Source organism: Bombus bifarius, unplaced genomic scaffold (assembly GCF_011952205.1).
Source record: "Bombus bifarius isolate JDL3187 unplaced genomic scaffold, Bbif_JDL3187 scf7180000007990, whole genome shotgun sequence".
NCBI classification, from domain to species: domain Eukaryota; kingdom Metazoa; phylum Arthropoda; class Insecta; order Hymenoptera; family Apidae; genus Bombus; species Bombus bifarius.
Window position 1 is genome coordinate 2,090,754 of NW_022884371.1, and position 17,816 is coordinate 2,108,569.

The 17,816-nt window shown below is 27.4% G+C and overlaps 6 protein-coding genes across 6 annotated transcripts; 3 read left to right on the plus strand and 3 right to left on the minus strand.

The window, feature by feature from the left end:
- Positions 1-556: 556 nt before the first annotated feature.
- On the minus strand, positions 557-6,413 carry LOC117205419 (eukaryotic translation initiation factor 2A). Its single transcript, XM_033443789.1, has 12 exons — positions 6,232-6,413; positions 5,482-5,745; positions 5,176-5,275; positions 4,731-4,906; positions 3,831-3,919; positions 3,611-3,761; positions 3,347-3,517; positions 3,066-3,240; positions 2,828-2,991; positions 2,644-2,736; positions 2,369-2,556; positions 557-2,291 (listed from the first exon to the last, which is right to left on the minus strand). The coding sequence occupies exons 1-12, from the start codon at positions 6,257-6,259 to the stop codon at positions 2,166-2,168; spliced, it is 1,725 nt and encodes a 574-aa protein (XP_033299680.1). The 5' UTR covers positions 6,260-6,413; the 3' UTR covers positions 557-2,165.
- Positions 6,414-7,062: 649 nt separating this feature from the next.
- LOC117205422 (growth hormone-regulated TBC protein 1) lies at positions 7,063-9,194 on the plus strand. The gene is made up of 7 exons (XM_033443792.1): positions 7,063-7,221; positions 7,522-7,723; positions 7,790-8,020; positions 8,120-8,280; positions 8,351-8,459; positions 8,646-8,831; positions 8,931-9,194. The coding sequence occupies exons 1-7, from the start codon at positions 7,109-7,111 to the stop codon at positions 9,039-9,041; spliced, it is 1,113 nt and encodes a 370-aa protein (XP_033299683.1). The 5' UTR covers positions 7,063-7,108; the 3' UTR covers positions 9,042-9,194.
- A 186-nt stretch (positions 9,195-9,380) lies between these two features.
- On the minus strand, positions 9,381-10,433 carry LOC117205429 (mitochondrial import inner membrane translocase subunit TIM14). Its single transcript, XM_033443801.1, has 3 exons — positions 10,356-10,433; positions 9,780-9,914; positions 9,381-9,714 (listed from the first exon to the last, which is right to left on the minus strand). The coding sequence occupies exons 1-3, from the start codon at positions 10,416-10,418 to the stop codon at positions 9,502-9,504; spliced, it is 411 nt and encodes a 136-aa protein (XP_033299692.1). The 5' UTR covers positions 10,419-10,433; the 3' UTR covers positions 9,381-9,501.
- Positions 10,431-11,063, minus strand: LOC117205431 (dynein light chain 4, axonemal-like). Its single transcript, XM_033443803.1, has 3 exons — positions 10,975-11,063; positions 10,604-10,901; positions 10,431-10,530 (listed from the first exon to the last, which is right to left on the minus strand). The coding sequence occupies exons 1-2, from the start codon at positions 11,038-11,040 to the stop codon at positions 10,644-10,646; spliced, it is 324 nt and encodes a 107-aa protein (XP_033299694.1). The 5' UTR covers positions 11,041-11,063; the 3' UTR covers positions 10,431-10,530; positions 10,604-10,643.
- Positions 11,064-11,448: 385 nt separating this feature from the next.
- On the plus strand, positions 11,449-13,955 carry LOC117205421 (histone acetyltransferase type B catalytic subunit). The gene is made up of 7 exons (XM_033443791.1): positions 11,449-11,622; positions 12,083-12,267; positions 12,372-12,634; positions 12,716-12,872; positions 12,959-13,173; positions 13,317-13,468; positions 13,535-13,955. Exons 2-7 carry the CDS (start codon positions 12,119-12,121, stop codon positions 13,826-13,828), a joined length of 1,230 nt encoding a protein of 409 aa, XP_033299682.1. The 5' UTR covers positions 11,449-11,622; positions 12,083-12,118; the 3' UTR covers positions 13,829-13,955.
- A 1,389-nt stretch (positions 13,956-15,344) lies between these two features.
- On the plus strand, positions 15,345-17,111 carry LOC117205423 (S-methyl-5'-thioadenosine phosphorylase-like). Its single transcript, XM_033443793.1, has 6 exons — positions 15,345-15,518; positions 15,776-15,936; positions 16,057-16,277; positions 16,355-16,557; positions 16,627-16,836; positions 16,927-17,111. The coding sequence occupies exons 1-6, from the start codon at positions 15,498-15,500 to the stop codon at positions 16,966-16,968; spliced, it is 858 nt and encodes a 285-aa protein (XP_033299684.1). The 5' UTR covers positions 15,345-15,497; the 3' UTR covers positions 16,969-17,111.
- The last annotated feature ends 705 nt before the right edge of the window (positions 17,112-17,816 follow it).

The window sequence follows — 17,816 nt, forward strand, 5'->3', positions numbered from 1 at the left end:
ATTTCGACCAGATTGTTTCTTTTAACCCTTCTTTTTTTTATTTCTTAGTGTTTTAATCGAAACATTCTTAACCAAATTACTATAAATAATTCGTTCCCTGCAATTTATTTTTTGTTAACTATGTAGAATTTTATTGATATGTATGTGTACAAATATACGAATTTTTCAACCCCGTATTGTCTTGCCGCCCTTATTATAGCCATATTTCGGCCGTACTTCCTTTATTTCTTTGTTTTTTTAATCGAAACATTTTTTCCAAAAACTCTTCTTCCTATAAATAGCTAGTTTCCTGTGATTTATTTTTTGTTGTTTATGTAGAATTTCATGTGCACATGTACGAATTTTTCAACCCCTATTGTTTTACTTGTTTTAAAAAATTTAATACTATTTCAATACAAACAAATCTTTTTTTAAATATCACGTCGATTCAAATAGTAATCTATACACATGATATAATTTAAACGGATTAATAAATTTAAATGAAAATTTTTATCGAGAATTACATGCGTATATATTGTAATACAGGAAAAATACAATTTCATAAAAATATATTACATATCGTTGACATCTGTTGTTTTTAATAATTTATTTTCATAAATTTCACGTAAGTATACACAACATTGGCGATTGTGATTTTTTTTTTTTTTTGATGTAATTCATTTTATGAGATACCCATCACTTGTTAATTAATCGGTAATTTATATGTATATGATTCAATGTACATGTCAGAAATAATGATACATAATTTTTAGTTATAATTTCACGAATTTTATAAAAATTCGACGTAATCACACATTGTACTATAGGTTTTCCCAATTGTATTTAACTTTTGTTCATTATTATAGCAAAAGAAATGGAAACAAGGTAAAAGAAATGTTCTTTTGTCTATTGACTTGTACAATCTATATTGTACAAATTCTCTGATTGCTCAGATAAACCTAAAAATCTCAATATTAGTAAATATTAAATTAAAACAAGTAATTCAACAACTATTATATTGTTACAGAACACAGATTGTTGTTAAATGCTCATACAACAATCTGAAAAATAAGCGAAGGTAACTTTGAACATCATTGAAGAACAGCACTTTAAAAAATCAACTAATTCAAAAAGCTATATTTTCTTTATTACTTAAAAATGTTCCTTTAGTTGTGGAATATAGTTGGTAATTTTTTGGCAGTTTTCTTTCATTTATTTGTTACACTGTGCCACGTAATAGTACTTTTAATCTGACCAGTCTTATAAGCCTTGACAGCAAGAAAAATATAAAATCTGAATCTTAAACATATAATGTAAGGCACAAAACAAAAGTATGTATAAGAACGAAAAGTTGTCAGGAAATACTAGTGCAATACTCATGAAATGAGTGTAATAATTATGAAATCACAAAATGATATGTCTATATCTAACCCTCGCTAAATTTTCATAAAGAGATTGATAAAAACAAAAATGGAATAGTGCGCAATAATTTATAAACATAAAAAGTGAAATGACAGCACCTGTCTCCAGGAACAAATTTTATGTGCATTCGGTTTTATAATCATACCATTTTTCTTTTCCACCTCACATTTTCCATCACATATTATGCATTTTATACGGGGTAAATCGCTATTGCGAGTCACATTTCAAAGTAATTCCAAGATAATATGATTCACCCTGTACAATTTTTTATTTATCAAATGTAATATCAAGAAGATTACTGAAGTGTCTTGTAATGCAACATTGGTATACAGGGCTATATAATAAGGAAGCTTGGTCGTCATTGGACTGTTTTCCAATCTTCAATGCCCATTCTTCAATGTTATTTCGAAATATTACTTAGAATAAAGAACCCATTAAGAAAGAAAAAAAATGGTTTCATTCCCAAGTATCAAAGGAAGGATTTAGCGATGGACCATTTCAATTTCATTATCATCGCTCAAAAAAAAACTTATATTTTTAAATCTTAATATCTTCAATGAGAGACATGGAAACCTATTCCATCCACTTTCAAAATTTAGTTTGTTCCCGCTACCTCTTCAGAATGAAAATTTTATGTACAGCCAAACGTAACTTCCGTACGTGCGATATAGTATGTGAGAGACCGAGATCATTTTCCGTTATTAAAAGAAATATTTAGACTTTTCTTTTTAAACCGCATACATATCCATAATTTGAAATGTTCATCATAAAGCAAGCTCTTCAAGTTCCTTCATTAAATCAGCTTCTTTCTTGATCTTGTCTAATTGATTGATTTCTAATTGCTTTCCAGCTACTAGCAGTTCCTTCAATTTTGAAATCTGCTCTAGTTTCTGTAAAAAATGAGGAATAATAAACAGTTAAATAAATTTTATTTTATTACTGAAGTATTAGTAACAGAGATTCTTACGCTTTTAATTTTTTTAATTTTCTTACTCCTCTCCAGATTATCACATTCAGGAACATTTGTATTTAAATTCTGACTTTCTGTACTTGTAGTAACTTGTCCATTTGTACTTGGATTGTTTGATTGAGAAGATGCTAAGGATTCCGATTTCTTTGTACCTTTCTTTGCTTTTTTCTTTGCTTTTGTTATAGCTACAACAAATATTGGATACATGTAAAATAAAATACCTATTTTGTATCTATAATTCTATGCTTTTAAATTTATCTAACGCTTTGAACCTTTTTTCTTATCTTTGAACATTTCATCATCGCGTAATTTAAAACTAATAGTTTCCCCTCTGGCAGAAGGTGGTCGATACACTTGTTTTGATGCTGCAAATGAAATGAAACTCTAATATTAAAAGATAATGTCGACTAATGTAGTAGTTCTATTGTTCTAAGGAACATTATGAAGAACTCTTACCTTGTGGTTGACTAGGAGCAATACCTTCAACAGCTTTATAACTAATCGGTTTTTCTGGAAACGTTCCTGGTGGAAAGGTTTGCCATAATACTTCCCAAAGTTCTTCTTGTTCATTCCATGGTCGTTCGTATAATAAAGTCCCGGTATAATGCCAAATCTTAAATCTAAATATGAAATATTTATCGGATATAAATTAAAATATAATTATCGAAATCATACAAAAATATAAAAGATTTACCCATTCCCCATTCGAAGTCTAGGTGCGGTAGTTGCAGTCATGAAATGTTCTCCATCCGGCGACCATTGAAGAAGCGTTGTATCAGGAGCTTCAGTTTTAGCAATTAGTTTTCTGTTAGCTACGTCCCATAACTCGATACCACCACGGAGATTGCCAAATCCCGTCAAAATTAGAAGTGCAAAGTGGTTAAGAAAATACAGTTCTTAATAAATAAAAAAAGAACTAAATAAACAAGTCATTTAAAGTTATTTTAGTAGCATTTTAAAGTAATTAAAGGATATTGTTCCCTTGAGGATTGTAATAAATGCTATTCCGATGCAAAGCACCAAATTCAAATATTGGTTCACACTTAAGATTAAATAGTGTAGCTTTAGCTGGCATAAAATCATATATAACACAGAATTCATTATTTTTAGGAGACCACTGAACAGCATGTATAGGGCCCTTATTACCTAATTAAGAAAAATAAAAAATTACGTTTTGGAGACAAGAAAAAGTATTATTTCATAAATAAAAACAATAATAATTAATAGATCATAACGTACTAAGCATAACCATAGAAGTTTCTCCTTTTGTACTAAGATAGTGTAAAGTTTGTTTTCCATAATATGAAGCGCCTGTTTTGTCAACCTCTGTGCTCGTCATTAATAAAACGCTTGTTCCATTATTATTCCAATAAATGTTTACTCTGTCCGCCTGAAAATAGAAATTATAGAATATTGTGTACTTAAATACATATGTATGAATTTTATAATAATATAATACCTGGAAGAAACTTTTGTTTGCTAAAGCTTGTGTGGATTCGAACTTCGGATATTGAAATAGCCTACCAAATGAAGGCTGATCCGATTTTCCTGTAACGTAATAATACTGGTTATAAAAAATAAATTATTAGCTAGATTGTAATAGTAGCATAGTACTTTACAAGTAATGATGTAATTAATAATTTGGTATTTAATGTGGAGAGTATTTATTCGTCTTATAAAGATATGATATTAAATTTACTGCAATTCCAAATTTCATTTATAGACACCTAAGAATCGCAAGTATATTGAAACAAAAAATAATTACCTGTTAAATAAACTTTATGAATCCCTAAAACTTTATGACAGTACTTACATATAAAAATGAGCATGCAATAATCAGGAATATTTCCCATTAATGTTGATCCTGATTATATATTCATACTTGTATATTTTGCAAAATACCATTATGTTTTAATATTCTGTAGTACTTCTTTAAAATATTAAAGTATTCTATACAGATATAATTATCTTATAATCTTCATTCCATTTGTGTATTACATGCTTGCCACACATATTTGCTTCATAATGAGAGAAACTGAAATAAAAAAGTATTTCATAAAATATGCCAATTTTTTATATGATTTATGCTTGAACTATATTACTAATAAACATTATATGTTTTAATCAACCAAACGGAATTGCTAATTATCAGTTTTAAATCATTTTGTTTGTTATATTGAAATTTGTATGACTTCTCTTAGTTTTTATGAAGCACTGATGTTTAACAACTAATAAACTGGTATGGTTACATGATAACAACTAAGAAACTAGTATACTCTCCACATATAAGTACCTTGATATAATATACATGCATTTGTTTAATTTAAAATTAAATAAATACACAACAAAATTTAATTACCCGGCATATAACAGAGAATATAGTATGGAGTATTACTTGGTGATATACTAAATCTAGCAACTTTGGCTACATTTATTCTGTACATAATTTTGTTAAAATTGACATCTTCATATAGAATGACATCTGCACCAACTAATAACCCACAGATCTTTTCATCACTTGTCCATTGAGGTTCCCTAGGTAGATATAAGGAAAATAAGTTCTACCTATTGTTTATGTTTATCTTAAAAAAGTAGATAGTTTTTTGGTAATAATAAATATAAGATTTTTATAAAATTTAAACATTATGAATGCCATTAAAATATGAAATATTTATTAAAACTGTATTTTTCTGATCACATAGATCACACAACGTTAAAAGATAAAAAGAAATAAATAGTTTGCAATAATTGATGAATTTAATATAAATTTTAATTAAAAATAAAATAAGTATGTAATACATTACCAGTCTGATTGTTTTTTCTGTATAAAACTCTTCACCAGTTCTCCAGTTTCTGATCTCCATATGTGAAGATTTGGTGTTCCTTGAGGATTTGATGTTGTCGCTGCAATATACAAATTAATAATATAAGTATCATTTCCATATTCAAAATATTGAAATATAATGCAAATAAAATATATGTTAAAAAATTTTATATTCATCTAATTTATTACAAAGTAATAAAATCAGTGAGATAAAGTTAAATATATAAATAAGATATATAACATATAAAAATAATTAAAAATAAATAATATAAAATTAATATAATACCAATGAATGGTTCCCATGTCATAAAATATGTGCTTCGAGTGGAAAACTGAATCGCAGAAATTTTGGGCCTTTTGATTTCTGTAATAATTTTCCATGTAGAACAATGTAAAATCTTGGTAGTCACTCCATTGACCCATGCAAAATAACTTCCCTCTGGGCTAAAAATCATTGCTTTGCATGTTTTACTGTCATCTTTAGGAAATGACTTCACTGGTTCATACGATGGTGGGCCTTGTCCTAAGCTGATTCCAATGGAACCTCTCACTATAGAAAATCACATTAAAATATTCTAAGTTCCTTTTCCATTATTAAACTATTTATTACATTTAATGCATGAATAATTTTAATAGTAGTAAACGTATAACATGAAAAATATTATGTATATCTTAAAATAAAAAAGTTATTAACATATATTCCTAATCCAGGATAAATTTAAATATCCACGAATTATTTATGAAATTAAATGAAATTGTCGGAAATAACTATACATGTAAATACATTTAATAATAAATGCATTCTGATAACGAGGTACCATATGACGCATTTTTTTAATCATAAATGTGTTCCAGTAATACAATGCCACATGACGCATTTTTGTGCAATCAGATATAGTGTAATACGAAACTTGTGAAGCATATCATGGATAGATGTATATTCTATGCATGCTAATATCATTTAGAAAAAAATACCAGTAAAAATTTGATGTTAAAGTAAGAAAATTATCAATAAAAACAATATGAAAATTCTTACCAGCAACACAAGGAACAGTTAACGCCATTTTACCTCCGTTACCATGTGGTACCGTAATATCGAGTATCGACCACTCTTGCCAGACTGAGGAATTTGTCCCTTGAAAAGGATTTCTTGCACATGCGTCGCCAACATCGTATGCAAGAAACACGTGCGCTCAGTACCGTAGAAACTAGGATACATTCATCAAATTTTCTTTATCATCTATTTAAATTTGAGCAAAAGCAATAATATATTTATACAATATAGCAGCTGTAAGTGCTATAATGTATATAAATAAGTTAATATATTCATTATCAGATATATTAAAAATAGATAAAATATCATTTATGTGTATACCGTGATATCAAAATACGTGTATCAATCTTTTATTTGAATATCAAAAATAATTTTCTATCAATTAATTACGCTTGCGCAAATGTTGAACTAGTAAATCTATTATCGACTAGATTTCTCGATTGTGAGTGATTATCCAGCAAATCGATCTTACTTTTTCAAAAATATTTTATCATTATTACTTTATTTTAAGTTATAAATGTATTGTAATATTGTAAAATTTATAGATTAATATTTAAATGTGGTCTACCGACAATTATGTGTTTATCAAATATTATTTATGTTTCCACTATACAATATGAGCATTATAGAATTAGATGTATGTTTAACTGTAATTTATATTATTCTAAAAAAAGATAAAAAATACACAATCATATTATAAATCATTAACCTTTGAACCTGTTAAAAATTAAAATAAAAATATTTTAATCGTCGTACTTATAATATTAATACAAAATAATTCTTTATTACATAATAAGAATAGATAAGAAAGAAAATATTCGTTAATACAGTGCACCATTAATGCAAACATATTTTAATTATGTTGTCGCACAATAAATTTAAAATTAAAAAGTGTTTACTGACCACCCTATATTCGGCAGAAATCATATGTCAGCATCGTCTTGCGTGGGGTATGGCAAGTTCATGTTTTAGGTAAGGTATTATAGATTTTATATTATTTCTTAATTATGTTGTAATACCTTTTTTTATTATAGACATATATACTCAAACTATGAATGACATAATTAATATAATACAGATAATAGTCATATTTTTTATTTTTGTTTCGACTTAAGTGAGGTTATGTTTTTATGAATACAATCTAATTTAGTGACATGAAAAGAATAAGTAGTATTTATAGGATGTATTTCTTTTAATTACAATCTTATAAAATTTCTTAATCTTATGTTTCAAAAACAAATTTGTTATTATATACGTACATATATTTATTAGTAATGTGGATGAATATGGCTTTGAAAGACCTCAAGATTTTGACTATGAAACTTATGAAGATTTTATCTCAGAATACCTCAAAGTACTTGCAAAAAGAGCAAAAAAGTGGTCTGAAATAATTGGAGAAGGAAAATCATTACAACGTAATATTACAATAAAGAGATATGTTCGTAAAGGTATACCAGGAGAACATAGAGGATTAGTAAGTATAAAATTTACATTTTAATTCATTTTATAAACATACAAAGAAAAAATTTCATTTTAAAAGGTATGGCTTTCTGTCAGTGGAGGAGAAGAATTAAAAAATGCAGACCCTGATCTTTATCAGAAGCTACTACAACCTCCACATAATAAACAAGTTGCAGATGTTATTAAAACTGATTTACCAAGAACTTTTCCTGATAATATATTTTTTAATAATACAGAAAATCAACAGTATCAATTATATAACATTCTATTAGCATTTGCTCATCAGAATAAAACAGTAGGATATTGTCAAGTATGTTAAATTTATTTTAATTTTTATTATTATAATTTTATTATACATTCATATTTTTAATATAATTTATATAAAAGATTTCTTCATATTTTTTGTTAGGGCTTGAATTATATAGCAGGATTACTATTGCTTGTTACAAAAAGCGAAGAAACAGCCTTTTGGTTGTTAAAAGTCCTAATAGAAAAAATTTTACCTGATTATTATACTCCAACAATGGATGGCCTCCTTACAGATATCGATGTCCTTGCAGAATTAGTCAAGTAAATTTTTTTAACTTTTAATACAAATATACAAATTATACATGTAATGGCATCATCATTATTATTTTAGAATAAAAATGCCAGATATTTACCAACATGTAACGAATATAGGCTTACCTTGGCCAGTCATTACAACGAAGTGGTTTGTGTGCTTATTTGCAGAAGTATTACCAATTGAGGTAAAGTTGATTATATATATTTTTTAAAGATAAAATTTACACAATTTATGTTTTGCTGTCTTTTAACATTATTGTATGTGGTGTGTACACAGTTGATTCATGCATTAATTTAACATTTTGAATTAATACCTGTTTGGATTGCCATATACTATAGAAGTATTGAATAAAATATTTACAACTTGGCAGACTACGCTGCGTATATGGGATTGCCTTTTTTATGAAGGCAGTAAAATTATATTTCGGGTTGCATTAACTCTCATAAAAAGGAACAAATGCAACTTGCTTGCTTGTCAAGATTTTACAACATTAGCAGAATGCTTTAAAGAAATAACAAAAGACAGTATTGTTTTAAAATGTCATGACTTTATGCAGGTAAATAAAGCATTTTTTAATTTTTTATTAAGAAAATAAACGTATTTTAACAAACCTAATCAAATAATTGCTATGAAATATTTTATTTTCTTTTACTAGAGTATATTTAAAGTACCTGGATCACTGCCTGGTAGCACAATTATTAAACTAAGAACAAAAATATCACGACAACGTTTGGAACAACAAAAGGAGAATAAATTAGGACGATAGTACTAGTAACAAGACTTTACCTACTGAAAGATTCTAGTCAATATATTATTTTATTGTAATTCCGAAAAAACGAATGTACGGTATAAGATTATTAATAATGTTGCATCTACAGTATTCCTGTAAATATAAAAGCAAAGGATAGCATACCAGTAATCTTATTACATTGATTTAGATTAATTTATAAGATTCTTTATACATTTTTTATTTATAAATACAAAGAAAACGGAATACTAATTTTATAAAATTGTAATATATTAATTGTATGAAGATCACGTGTTAAATACTTTTATCAATATAATTTTTAGTTCAATCAGCATCAAAATTAGAAATGAACCATTATTATGTATAAATAATTTTATTATAAGTTAAATAAAATACTTATTCAAATTACAATCACGGGGCTAGATGCAAACTAATTTCATACAGACTATCTATACGTATACATTTATCTATATATAAATCATTTTTCTAGTAAATCTTTTGCTTCATTAATTTTTGCAGCAATATATGGAGATCCACCTCTATCTGGATGATTTACAGACATAATTTTCTTAAATTGTTGTTTTACTTTCAATTTACTTGCAGTTGGTGATACATCCAATATTAAACTAGCTTCTCGTCGAGTCATTTTAGACTCAAAACCTCCTTTGTAATATTTACTATTTGCTAATGTCTACAATGACACGTTTCATTAAATCTATTGAAACTTTTGTATAAACTTAACAATTAGGAGTTTACCTGTGAATTTAATTTTGGTACATTTTTATAAGCTTCTGCCATCTTTTGAGATAATTGCGGCATTCTTTTAAGTATATAACGCCCAGTAAAACCCACTACAGCAAGGCCAATGCCTGCTGCAATAAGTGTAGAAGTCTAAAAATATCAATTACTAATAAGAATACATTCTATAAATTCCGTTTTTTATCAAACATAAAACAATTAGTCATTAAAAAATGTCATGTTAATTTACATATACTTTAAGTAATTATACGTATCCTCATAATCTCAAATACATTGAAAAAAACGTTAGATATTGAAAATAAAGGTGATTAAAATATTTTTCTTCTTTTTTCTTCTCTTCATAAATAACAATATTTGTAAAGCCATAACTATTTATTTCACTTCTGATGAAATTATGATGAAACACATGCACATATATATACACACATTCTTGACATTGTATATACAGTTATAAATCACAAAACAATATTAATTCAGTAAAAAAATAAAGAAATATTAGGAATATATTATTACAAATATTAATATATCAACAATAAAATTACTTCACAATATATCATTAGCTTTTACTCTTACCATTTTATTAAAATTGTCAAAACAATACAGCAAAAACAACAAAATAAAATAATCTTCGATCATCAAAAAAGTGGAGAAAAAGACGATCCACTATAATGATTAGTAAAATCGAGCAGTAGCGACATTTGATCACATTGTGGATTCAGCTTTATATTTATTGTCCGTTCATATGTCTCTAACCATATTACATATAATTATTTAGACAGGAAAATGTAAATAAATATAACAGAAATAATTATATTACGTACATGGTGTACAGTATACTATATCAAAATTGTATTATTGTCGTTAAAAAGTTGAAACTGTTCTCCATACAAGGATGGCAATATTACCAGCGTTGTACATATATAATAACGACTTTGCTTGATACGTAACTGCACAAGCATACGATTCTCCAATAACCACATGAAATGGGCCACCGAATCTTTTGTCTAAATTATCTTTAATATTTCGAGCTGCTAGTTCATGATTATCGGTATATTTCTCCGTAGCTGTAACGCATATTTCCATTGCTTCTTGCTTCATTTCTTCCTTCATATCACTGTACTAAAAAGGTTTCAAATAAACCCTAATATTCATTACAATATTAAATCTTGTAAAATATAATTTAAACCCTTACTTTACACAAAGGATACGTGTGAAATATTAAAGGTTCTTCTATCTTTTTCACCTCACCTGTAGACATTTTTGATTATTAGAATAATTCTGTTTCAATTAGAAAAAATTATGATTGAAGATTCCAGCAATATATTAAATTAAAGTACTTAATAAGCATATTACAAAAATTAACATTTTGAGGTTCAAGACAAAAGTTTTAACATAAATATAAAATCAATGTATTTCATTTGTTATTTTATATAGGTGATAAGATATATAAGAAACCGAATTTAATTTAAATTCATAAAGTAGAATTTAATTTTATAGATTTTTATTCATCACAATATAAAATATTAATCTTTTTCATAAAAAATAAATTCACATATTTTTTGAAAATATTCATAATTAAGATCGATTGATATTAATGTGATGTCAAATTTTGCTTTCGTATTTAAAAATACTAATCTATAAGGTACCCAGTCAGAATAACCAATGACTTACAAGAATTTGGAACATAAAATCCAGTCAATTCTTAATCTTCGAAGGGGTTGTAACCATCTTAAATAACCGCTTTATTTTTGGCGCGAAGTTGTTTTATAGTTATGTTTAAGGAAAAATATTAAAAAGTAGTGATCTATATCTATAAATTACACACGATTATTGAAAGAAGGTATATTGTTGTGATAATGTTACATATAATGTTGATAATTTGGTAATTTTTTAAATCAAAGAATCAGGAAAATATTTACAAATAAATACGAACTTAAGAAATTATTTAATAAGCATTAATTTAACTTTATACCTGAAAATAACATTTTTATATTTATTCTATTTTACACTGATAAACAAATTTTACCTGCTAATTTATTAAATTCCGAAATATATTTTGTATAACCTATAAATGTTATTTAGCGGTAACTCATTAAGGTCAAATTTGTATATACATATATTTTGTGTGTGTGTGTGTATATATATATATATAAAACAAATTCAGTTAAACATGGATAACCATGAAAATATTTGTGTGAAATAATTTTATCTATAATAATAAAATAATTTTACTCATTGCTTGTAATTTTATTTGTAAAAGATTTATCACTAATACAATTCTAATTTTTTACTTTTTACAGATTAATTCGTATTATCTATTTTATTATTAATATAATATGGAAGATCCAGTTACTGCACGTTTAAAGAATTTGGTGGTCAGCAGTAATGAAGCTTTGGAATTGAAATTAGTACGTTCTGTTGAAGATTTAGAAAATGATCAAAATACATTTAAACCAGAAATGTCCCATCAAGTATTTGGAGATAGGTTTGTTATTGAAATATGTATTATTAGAAATCTATATAAATATTATAGATTATATTAAATATATTTATTATGTTCGTTTTTTAATTATTAATTTTGTTTATCAGTGAATCTATATTTGGTTACCGGGATCTCAGAGTAAAGTTATATTACTCAGCAGGTTGTTTAGAAACATATTTAAGTATGAATTATTCAGAAAAAATAAGTAAAGTACTTTATGAAGGTGTCAAAGCTGACGAAGTATTGCCTAACATTGCCGAGAAATTAGCTCCACAAATACATACCAACATAGATGCATTTATTGAATCTTTAAAGAAAGATGATATATTTAAACCTCATGGTGAACTGCTACATTCATTTTCTATCAGTGGTAATGTCTTGCAATACTATATATTCTTTTTTTATATCATAAATAATCTAAATACTTAATCAAAATTTATAAATAATATAGATGAAAATTGTACAAGAAAATTTGAAGTTTATAAAGCAGACATGACTTATAACGGTTTTAAAGAATATCATCAACGTCTCCGTACATTTGTATTATGGTACATAGATGCTGCCAATTTTATAGACATTGATGATGAGCGGTGGCATTATTTTAATATGTAAGTTTAATCATGATTTTAATTTATGCTGCTTATTGATTACATGGCAAATTATTTTTTTAAATAGATCACTTTTTGTGGAACAGGTTTGAGAAATATCTAACAGCAGATGGTACTGCTCGTTATGCAACTACTGGTTTTGCTACTGTATATCAATACTATGCATACCCACATCATATTAGACCTCGTATAGCTCAAGTTTTAATATTACCACCATTTCAAAATATAGGTCTTGGTACACGTTTGTTACACGCTATTTACTGCGAATATACTGGAAGAAATCAAGTCAAAGACATAACAGGTAAATGAAAACATAGAAACACATAATCATTAAAAATCCAAATTTGTATTTGAAAAGAACAAAACAAAAGTGAGGCCTGATTAAATACTTTTATTTCAGTAAATCTAGTTCATTTTGGTAAGGCATTGTCATCATTGTTGTAGTTGAGAACCCTTCCGCGACGTTTCAACGGTTAAGAGATTATGTGGATGCAATGAATTGCAGTAAATTATCTAGTTTTTCACCAGAATGTCTACTTCAAGGTTTTAGTAAAACGATGGGTGAAGAGGCTAAAGAAAAATTCAAGATTACTAACGTATGTTTTATATTTTTTTCACTATAAGAGATATTTTTAGATTAAAATATTAATTTTCATTTTTAGAAACAAGCTCGCAGAGTATACGAAATTTTAAGATTACGGGCAACAGATTTAGCAAACGAGCAAGAATATCGTAGATATAGATTAGATGTAAAAAGGAGATTGAATATTCCATACAGACGCGAACAAAATGATTTGTTAAAATTGGAATGTCTGTTGAAAAACATTGATAATCGTACGAACATCACTCTACCTACATTGGAGCAACGTATACAAACTCTTGACCAAGAATACAAAAGTTTAGAAGAAGAATATAAGAAAGTAATTAAACGTTTAGAAAATGCGGGAGAACTTTGAAATTTTATATTTTTTCTATTTTTTATTTTTATTAAGCTGCCCGTATATGAAACGATTGATACTGCTTGAATATGAATTATCAAAGAAAATCTTTTTTTATTGACTCAATAAAATTTCTTTTTATTAAGTAATATATTATGTAATCATATTTAAATATGTCTAAATTTTTAATGAAACTTGAAAAAATTTAATGAACTTAAAAATTTAAATGTTAATTCGAGCATGCATCCACTCCTACTCCGACGCACACTCCATATTTCATTCTTTATAAGGCTTATTCGAAACGAACCGGAAGAAGTTCAGATGGACTCTCGACATACTCGTATCGTTCGGAATCCCGAAACTGGATTCGGATATCAGCATGAGCGACTGGCATATATTTTATGGATACGAGATTCCGTGAAGCCGCGTGAAGCAATTTGATCGCGGCCATATTGATTTTAGTATATAGCGTCACTACCGGTTGATTGGTATACTTCATTCTTCTATACTCTTTTTCGTCCTCACAGAATTCATCATTTCGTTACTATCATTGACAAAAGACGAGTATACAGCATGGACTAAGAACAGAGAAGATTTCCTCTCTACTAAGGACAGGATAAACATGACATTAAATAGAATTTTGTGTCTCAGGTTATAAAATACTAACCTACCAAAAAATCAGAGTGTTTCTTACGCCCTCTGCAATTTTCTATAGCGAACATAGGAATTATCACAGACAACTCGTTAATGATTATATCACCTACAAGAGATAGGAAAGATACCACATTTGTGACGTCATCTACTGACATCTTAATATTTTATTGACACATATTTAACTTTAGATGTCTCTCATCTCAGTTCACCCAAAATAGTAAGGATCGCAGTTGATGAAGAGATTCGGATAAAGTCTCATTCACATATCTAAATTATTGTAAAGCGATTTTCAATTTGACCAGGCGGAAACAGGTGGAGATGCGTGGAAAAATGTTAGGAATATAATAGGTTATGTATGAAATCATTGTTTCGACCATTTACAAAAGTATAGAATTCTATATTTCCTTTACTAGCTGATTTATTCCATATCTTGTAATTTTATAACAAAAACTTAGTTTCAATCCTAATTACTACTTTACTGGATCGATAACGTCGCATGTGACACGAAATGACATGGGCGATCAGGGTACCTATGTACCTTGTCATTGTCTCTACATAATGGTCACGAAGTCATGACCTGCTGCAAGGGTAAAGAGGAGCACAGAAAAGTGAAGTACACCGTTCAACCGATAATGGTGTTACATACCAAAACCACATTATGACAGCGATCAAATTGCTTTACGCGGTTTCACGGGACCTCGTATCTATAGAATATATGTCAATGGTTTATGCTGATAACCGAATTCAGTTTCGGGATTTCGAAACTTTTGGAAGCGGATTCCGCCCGATCCCTCCCAAACTTCTTTCAATCCATTCCAATCCCAAACATACGCGTACCCGCATACCTCTAGTAAGTGCTGAATCGATAACATTGAAAATGATTCGAAAATAGTAAGGGTCAAGGCTCTTATCAGTGATATAAAAATACATTTAATGTTGAGCTTTCTCCATACTTCGTTTGTAGTTCTTTAAAGCAGTAACTTAAATTCGGTATATATCAAAAACTTTTAGATAACATTGAATAAAGTTAAAAATGACCAAGTGTAAAGTGAAGGTAAGATTATTCGTATTAAAAAATTTGAGAAATTATATTTAATTAATTTATAGTGATACTATGTTCAGCAAATAAATTATCTATATCTTTTTTAAATCGTTTATATATTTGCATTATTATATTTGTAAATATTTGTATAGTTAATAAAATATATAGTTTAATTGTATAAACAATTTCATGTTCTGAAACTGTCACGTGACAAACAGGTGGCTTTTATTTTTTAAGTTGAATGCTATTGTATCTCTACAAACTTTTAGGTCGGAATAATCGGTGGTTCAGGTTTAGATGATCCTCAAAATCAAATATTAAATTGTCAAACTATAATTACGCGAGGAAAGGCTGAAAATGAGTTTGGATTTCCATCTAGCGATCTTTACCATGGAGATCTTAATGGTGTAGACGTGGTATTATTATCAAGGTAACATTTGTGCTTTTAAAAATAAATTTTTTTATATCATACATTCTTTTATGTTTTATACTTTCTTTTTTTGGAATAAAAGTTTAAAGTAGGAAATTTTATATAATTAAATGCATATAGACATGGACCAGGTCATACAACAAGTCCCACTGCAGTAAATTATCGTGCAAACATTGAAGCTCTCCGCTTAGCTGGATGTACTCATATACTTGCTTCAACAGCATGTGGCTCTTTACAGGAAACTATTTGTAGAGGACAATTAGTTGTTCCAGACAGTTTCTTAGATAGGACAACAAAAAGAAGTATTACCTTTTATGATGGTACTTCACCTAAATATTTTGGTAAACTAGATTTCAACATTATATTAATAACATAGCATCAATCCTATCCAAATAAATATTACAGTATCAAATTTTAGGAGTGTGCCATATGCCAATGGAACCAGCTTTTGATCCAACTACATCTCAAATATTGTTTGAAGTTGGTAAAGAATTAGGGTATGACATAAGAAAAGGAGGAACAATTGTAACTATAGAAGGACCAAGATTTTCCTCAAAAGCTGAAAGTAATGCAATGCGTTTATGGGGAGGAGACTTAGTTAATATGACTACATGTCCAGAGGTACTACATTTCTTCTCAAATTTCTTTGTACTAATTTGTAAATTTACATAAAATATATTTTTAAATAAGGTATATTTGGCAAAAGAAGCTGGACTTCTATATGCAGTTGTAGCAATGGCAACTGATTATGATTGCTGGAGAGATTGTGAAGATAATGTTCATGCAGCTGATGTAATAAAAGTATTTAAACAAAATGTTAGTAAAATAAGACATATACTTACAAAGGCAGTTAAACATATTGGTGAAAAAAATTGGGACAAGGAAATTGATGCTTTACATGTAATTATCATAAAGTACTTAAGTAACAAAGAAAATATAAATAATTCTATATTACAGAAAAATAAAACTAAATTTTTCTTCTTTTTCCAGGAATTATGTCAGAGTAGTAATGTTTCTTCTCATACTTTATAAGTTTGTGTATTTGTAATGTGACAGTAAGAATGTACTACTTCGTATTTCAGATTTATGTTAAGTTTGATAACAAAAACTGCAATTTATACACTTCTTATAAAGGTTTTAAGAATACATATTTTTCGTTTTAATAAATAATATAATTAAAATAAAATGCGATATTTGTTATCCAATATTAATTAATCTAAATAGTCAACAAGAAAGAGAGAGGGAGAGCGAGATGATTAAATGATACTTTATATTTAATGTGTACATAGATTGTAACAGAGTAATTTCTTGATCACATACTCCATTCAAGAATTCATTTATTCATAGATTTAACATACAGTTATGATTCATCTAATATTGTCATCACTGTGACTGAAATGTTTTTACAACTGGAATTTAAAAATTATATATTATTAATATAATATTGTAATTGATTTTGGAGTATATAAAACAATACATTTTCAGAATTATCAGTATGATACATATAACGTTTTTAATACATAGAACATTTTCATTATTTAACGCATAGGAAAACTTTTCTTTTATAAAATTTAATCGATGACGATAAAATTTTGTTTACTTTTTAACACTTTATCGTCAACTGTATAATAATTTACAGTTTGAAATACAAATGCGCTTCGAAACACTAATGAATTAATGATTATTATTCGAACGGAAATTATAAACTAAATTATCTTCCCATAGGTTAAAATATGTTTGTTTAAATCAGGAAAAATATTATATCTGTAGACCATTCTATTTCTCAAACGTATGTATAGAATGAAATTGAATAAATTCAGACATACAATTCGATTTACATCGTTGTATTAAAAATACCATTTCGAAAAAAATATTTAAGC